The 7,192-nt window shown below is 40.6% G+C and overlaps 1 protein-coding gene across 1 annotated transcript; it reads left to right on the top strand.

Annotated features, from left to right (window-relative positions):
- Positions 1–606: 606 nt before the first annotated feature.
- On the top strand, positions 607–5,578 carry LOC124071581 (major histocompatibility complex class I-related gene protein-like). The gene is made up of 6 exons (XM_046412235.1): positions 607–784; positions 1,541–1,774; positions 1,872–2,132; positions 2,313–2,579; positions 4,054–4,194; positions 4,316–5,578. Exons 1-6 carry the CDS (start codon positions 724–726, stop codon positions 4,489–4,491), a joined length of 1,140 nt encoding a protein of 379 aa, XP_046268191.1. The 5' UTR covers positions 607–723; the 3' UTR covers positions 4,492–5,578.
- The last annotated feature ends 1,614 nt before the right edge of the window (positions 5,579–7,192 follow it).

The raw sequence follows: 7,192 nt of genomic DNA, 5'->3' as shown, positions 1-7,192 counted from the left end.
TGATGGTCAGCTCCCACTTGAGGTCCCGGGTGATGATGGTACCCAGGAAGCATAAGGAATCCACCATGGAGATGGGGGTGTCTGTCAGGGTGAGGCAGCTGAGTCTTCTGGGCATTCAGCTCCAGGTTGTTGTTGCCGCACCAGGACACCAGACGGTCCACCTCCCTCCTGTAGGCTGACTCATCCCCGTCCGAGATGAGAACGATGAGGGTGGTGTCATCTGCAAACGTAATCAGCTTGACAGACTGGTGGCTGCAGGTGCAGCAGTTGGTGTAGATGGAGAAGAGCAGAGGGGAAAGTACACAGCCTTGGGGGGCCTCACATGCTGTTTCCTGTCTGTCAGGAAGTCAGTGATCCACTGGTAGATGGGGTCAGGCATGTTCAGCAGGGGCAGCTTGTTGCCTACAGACCTGTTGACTCTGTAGGTAAACTGTACGGGTTCCAGGAGGGGGGCTGTGATGGTCTTGAGGTGGGACAGAACCAGGCGCTCAAATGACTTCATGACTACAGATGTCAGTGCCACAGGTCTGTCGTCATTAAGTCCAAGTTGTCTGCAGAACACATCCCAGTCCGCTGAATCAGCACGCAGCTTTTCAGGACACACCGGTCTGTCCAGTTTCAAAAGTCAGACTCAGAGGTAAACACTTCTTTAAAGACTGACGCTCGGAAAGCACTGTAACTGCAATTTTACACTTTTTGAAAACCCAGTAATGGCGTTACAAGATGGCAGTGAAGTGGATTAAACTTTTCATTCAGTGTTTCGTGCTGTCAACTGCTAAATGTGGTAAGTGCCATTTTATCAGTGCTGCTGCTGAATCTTAAGACATACTGTACGCTGCAGGGCCAAGTTTGTTTCGCTTTCTCTTTTTCTCAAACTTATTTTCTTTGATTTTGGTTGACTTTTTTTTAAATTATGGTTATTTATTGATTATACTGACAACTGCACTACATTTTATTCATGGCTGAAGCTGTTACTTTGCAGATCAAGATTATCTGATCTTTGTAGATCTGATCAAAATGGAATTAATTAATAATCATAACTTTGCTGAAATTCTTAAAACAAAAGCAAAACCAGCAGTTTTTATAAACCGTTACCATGGTGATGGTATATTTTGGAATTTTTTTTAGGTTTGAACTGATCTCAGAGCAGGACCTTTAAACTTTAAATGCAGGACTGAGCTGCTTACCGTAACACCTTGACTTTATTATTGCTGTTATAACCTAACACTCAGTATGATGAATCAGGTAGTAATGAATATCATTTTCATGATCTGTTTATCTTTCACTTAGATGCTAGCAGATAAATGTATGCATTAAAGTGCAGGTGTCAGCTAATGTGTTCACATGTATGCAGTTAAAGTGATTATTTTTGACTTTCTGCATTGACCCTGACTTTTTGACACTGACATGCAAGCACTGACAACAAAGGTCACGGTGCCGTTTTAATAGATCAAAAGTCAAAGTCAAAAGCTTGAGGATGATTGCTGCTGGTTCACATATAAAGAGTAAAGTGACCCCCCTCATGTCTTTTCTTTTTCAGATTCCCACTCCCTTCAGTTCTTGTCCACAGGACATGAACAGCCTGGAGGTCAACCGTTATTTGAGCAGCTGACTGTATTTGACGGAGTTCCCATCTCTCACTGTGACGGTTGGACGAGAAAAGAGGAGTTCAAACCTGCCCTGGAATCAAACAATTTACCTGTAAAATGTGATGTAGCAAGTTATGATATTTTAGAATTTCTTCATCAGATTCCTCCACTTAACAGCACAGTGTGTAAGTTAAAGTGTAGGTCTGTTTTTTGTGACATGTTGCTTCAAATCTTGTAAAGGGCTATTTGATACTGTGCACTAAAAACGATGAATCTTTGTAGACGTGCAGCGGCGCCGTGGCTGCATCCTGTCAGCCAATGGGAGTGTCTCTGCATTTGATGTCTGGGCAGTGAATGGGGTGGACTTCATAAGCTTTAACGCTGAGTCGCAGAGATGGACATCTTATTGTCCCATGGCAGGAACAGTTAAACATCGTTGGAACAACAATAATGCAAGGAATTTTGCCCTTAGGAACTTCATCAGAGAACAATGTCCACTATTGATCCATGGAATTAAATTAAGATCAACACAGCAAAGTACAGGTGAGAGCTGCAAATGTGGAATTTGGTCAGTGTCTCTGTTCAGACATTGTCTCTGGTCTCTGATGTACATTGGATTGAAATTGAATAAATGTGTTTGAAATTGCCAGAAAGGGCTGCAGCTGTTCATCCACTGGTTACTGTCACTCTGATCATAATCTTTGATATTATTTTTCTCTGCAGTGCTGCGTGTCTTTGCCAAGCCCATAGTTAACACGGACCAGGCACTGCTGAGGTGTCACGTGACCAGCACTGACAAATCAGTGAGCTCAGTGCATCTGATTGAACCTGAGAACTCCAAGGCCAGCTGGGTCACTGTAACCGGGCCAGTGCCTTCCCAAAATGGGTCCGTGGTCCTCCGACTGACAGCTGAGATCCCCCTGAGCTCAGACTCCAGCATGTACGGCTGTAGAATACAAACAGGAGGCCATAACATCACTGTCTTTTGGGGTGAGACATTTTGACTTTTGCAAACTAGTACTTTTCAACTGGTGGGCTGTTACATATAGCTGTAGAATTAACACAGTCTGTTGGATCAGTGTTTCTAATATTCTTTTCCTCTCTTCACTACACTGTAATCCAAACCTTCCTATCAGACAAGATTGTTGATAATATTGCACATCTCTGTGTGTGCATATGTGTGTGTACATGTATGAGACGTATCATAATGATAACATGAATGAACCTCAGGCGCTCACAAGCTGACAGCAACATAACATTTTATCTTCTGTTTTAGTTTTTTTTTTTCTCAACAAAAACTTTTCAGAGACATAATAGCTCACCGCCATAATGTTTTATGGTCTTAACCCGCCATTACATGTAGCCATAATTAATATACTTGGCTTCATCTCAATCTGCAAGCAGACTAATTTACTGGTATGTTACCTTGTGTTGGATCTGCTCTGCACTTACGTCTTGCTATGGTGTTGGACCACATCAGTTTCACAGCAGACACGCTGTTCAGCGTTTTGTTGCAGAGGAGGAGGAGGAGAGGAGATATGATAGATGGCAAAGGGAAGGGTCATCCCTTCAGTTGTTCTCCACATTCTGGTTTTTAGTAAACTGAAAAGAAAGAAACCTGTTTTTTTTAAAAAAACTACTCAATCACTTAATTATTATTGTACTCATACAGGTTTGGGGTGGGACAACAAACAATGAGGAAGTAAGCAAAAATCCAGCAGTTGCGTACGTCGTGTACTGCACAAAACCTAAGGGTTCACTCTGCTTCTGCACGTCTGTTGCCACACCTAAAACAAAACAAAACAACCAAAACTGGCAACCTCAGAGGCATAACTTACATTGATATACAGTAGAACATATTCGTTCATAGCCAGGAAAACATATTTTGTAGGTGTTTTTAAAAAAATGCTATCAAATATGTAGTCAATTAATCTTGTAACTATAATGCAGTCTGGTTTGATTATAGGTAATCAGCTTAATTTGTGATGTGATCATTTAATTCTGATCACATGTAATCCATTATGACTCAGCCATGCACACTACACATCTGAAAGCACCAACTTCCACCTCGTGGGCTGTGAGTCTAAGCTGTTTTACCAGATTACCTCAGACCTAAGAATTATATTCATGTTGGATAGAGCCAACATTCAGTGCCAATGCAGGACCAGTCATTCAGTTCACTTCAGTCAGTTAGCCTGGTGGGTGTGTAGCGTGTTTGACTTTGACACAGGAGACCATAGCTCACATCTTATTGTAGGCCAACACTAAATAGCTATTTCTTTGTGACTGTGATCATGATATTTTAATATCACTAACACCTTACAAAGGTCCAATTCACTGCAATTGTACCGTATTGCAGTCTTTTCTTCTGAAATGATCTTCAGCTGAAGAAGATGTGGGCTTTTTTCTGATGTTTGATCTTTCCTAATCTCAGTTTTATAATTTCTATCATCTGTCATTGCAGATGGAAATACTCTCGATGGCAGACACCTGCTTAACGTGTTAAGTGTCCATTGGAAAATTGTGACGCCAATCCTTGGGTTCTTCTGCGTTTTGTTTGCAATCACTAGTATGTCCTGCGGAATAATATACCTGCTCAAATGTGGTAAGACTAACTATTTCTGGTATCACACATTAAACTCTCCTCTACATGTAGAAACATACCTTAAATGTCAATATATATTCGCCAAATAAACTGTCTATTGTGGTTCCAATTTTCATTGTAGTTAAGAAGAAGAAGTCTCATCATCAACCAAGAATTGACCCACGGCTGATTGAGCAGTTTGTCGTGTTTCAGAGGAGTGTTACTTCTGCAGACCTGTCGAATGTGATTGTTGCACTCATACAAGGCACAGAGAGAAGCACAGAGTGGGACCAGTGGGCACAGAGGACTGCACTGTGAGACAATGAATTTTATGATCTAAAATAGTTTGCTTCTCAAATTGACAAAAGCATTGCAATAGTTATTAGTTATGCTTGCAACAAAGAAAATTTGAAAATGAAGAAACAAACAAACAAAAAAATCCAATAATTTAGTCATTCCCTCAGAAGCGTAAAAGCAGCCTGCTATGGACTTTTTTTTTTTTTTTTTTTTTTAATGTGGAAATTATTGAGGACAAGATACCTCCAGATATGTCAGTAAAATTGCTAAAAAAGAAAAAACTTCATTTGGAAAAACGTGTTTCTTAAAATGAATAAACACTACTTTGATTAATATTCCCCTGAGATCAGGCAAAAAAAACCCCAGATGAAACTGAAAAAAAAATTGAGAAACAACCCAACACCTTATGATATTTATTTTTGATATTTTATTTTAGTCAGCCAAAAAAAGTCTTCAGTCTTCAAATACACTGTACCTCATAGTGAAACTTCACCTTCAGGCCGTTATCCTGTATGGAGTTGTAAAAAGTCTTGCTTTACATTTTAAAGGTTTACATTTGAGCCATACAACCCAAAGCCCAAACCTTGTCACCACTTTAACACTATACATTATGAACTTTACTTTACTTTATGATGACACAAACTGCTACTGTGAAACTACTGTTTGGGTACAATTGCAGATAAACAGCTTCAACAGCCAATCACAATTTTACTTCTAGACAGCAGTGGTGCTAAAGCTGTGATGTATTATAACAGCTGGTTGAACATCTGCCTGCATAAAAGCAACTGTTGTTAATCACAGTTTCATTCATTTAGGACCCAACTTCATTATATCCAAAATCTCTTTCCCCGGGCAGTGATGTACAGTGAGTTGTCTCATGACACTTTCCAGTTTTTTAACTGTTATTATACAAGACACAGTGAGAAACAAACAAGTCAGAGTCTTTGTTTACAGATGTTAATGTCCTCAAAATTTTAAAAATTAAAAGACTGCAGGTTAAGGCTAAAGGTTAAGGTTAAATTGTTTGCATTTTCTCACAGTTTCTTTTGTGCTGTTGTGTCATTTCGTGACTAACGTGCTTTAACAATAAACTCAATTCTAAATGAAAGTCTAAATGTTTCTTATTTCACTTTCTCAGATTTGTAATGGAGGTTCCATGACTGAATGCCAAATGTTGCTACTGCATTACACCTCCTTGTACGTGTCCAGTGTCTTTCATGCTTTATCACTTCATCAGAGTGGTTCACAAACCTTCATCAACTTCAGTGGACAAGCGAGCTGACAAAGGAAATGTGATCTTTGTTGTGCTTTCAATGTCATCTCTCATAAAGTGTCAAGTGCCAGCGAGATGTGGCCCAAACCTATGAGGGGCCATCAGGGACATTATTCAGAATTACCATTCACACACATATATGAAACACACTATAGTAAAAACCTCACACACTTACAAGTGAAATGCTTTCACATACACTACTGAAATGTTCCGCTCTCACACACACTTTTGAAATGCTCTCAAACACACCACTAAAATGCTTTCACACACACTATTGAAATGCTCTCACACACACTAATGCTCTCATGACAGCTCGTGACAGCTTGAAGCGAAACAAGCTAAGACGACACCTGGAGACAAAATATTCATAGCACAAAGACAAAAAAAACTGAGTTATTTATTTAGAAACAAAGGTCTTTGGAGATCCCACCACAGAGTTCAAGTCTGTTTCAGCCAAACGCCAAGTGGGATCTAAAGCACTCAAGGAAGTACATCATTATATACCTTAAGATAACACCGGTTGTTAGTCTCAACACCTTTCCACTCAAGCCAGAGGGGAGGGGTGGTGTGTCTTCACCTGTCGGTCAGAGTGACTGAGATATGGTGTCCTTCTACTGCTATGTATGACACATCTGCCTCCCTCAGAGTGTGCAGTACTGAGACAAACAACCAGTTCTACATGATTATAACATTGTGAATTAGATTAAAGCATATGACAGAATAAGGCACAGTAAATGTTTATTATTATTTATTAGGCACAAGGAGAAGAAGGTGAGATGGATATTCACCCTGTGTATTGCCATTCTAACTAGGCAAGCATATTTTGCTGCTATCAGCGAGAAGACATAGACGATGTTTTGTTTTTTTTCTTGCCAACTTTAAAATACATCACGACATCCACTGTGCTAAACTTTTTATAGTATGTTCAGCAAAACGCAGGCTAAATGGAGGAACAGCTGAGCGCTCCTCTGACAGCAAACAAAACATCTTCTGTGTCTTCTCGCTGGTATGGAAGTCTGGACCGGGCCAGCAGCTGGCTGTGACAGGCCGCTGCGGCCACGAGATGGGAATAGCGTTGTCAGTCGACTCTCCACCATGTCGCAACCTGAGGCAACGTGTGACAGTTCCCCAGTTGTTGTTGCATTAGACAACATTCAAATTGTCTCCGCCGATGCCAAAATATTGTTTAACAGGGCGGCAGCTTCTGTTCGGCCACCGGAGAGCTCCTGAGATGACGTGCGCCCCACATCACGCTCCACTTCCTCTTCCGAGACGCCTTCCGTTTACACTGTGTGAGAGCATTTCGGTAGTGCGTGTGAGAGCATAACATTTCAGTAGTGTATGTGAAAGCATTTCAATAGTGTGTATGAGAGCATTTCATTAGTGTGTGTGAAAGCATTTCACTTATAAGTGTGTGAGGGTTTACTATAGTGTGTGAATATGTTGTGT

This window comes from Scatophagus argus, chromosome 15 (assembly GCF_020382885.2).
Source record: "Scatophagus argus isolate fScaArg1 chromosome 15, fScaArg1.pri, whole genome shotgun sequence".
Classification (NCBI taxonomy): domain Eukaryota; kingdom Metazoa; phylum Chordata; class Actinopteri; family Scatophagidae; genus Scatophagus; species Scatophagus argus.
Note: the sequence above shows the minus strand (reverse complement) of the source record. Positions and strands in the feature narration are given on the sequence as shown.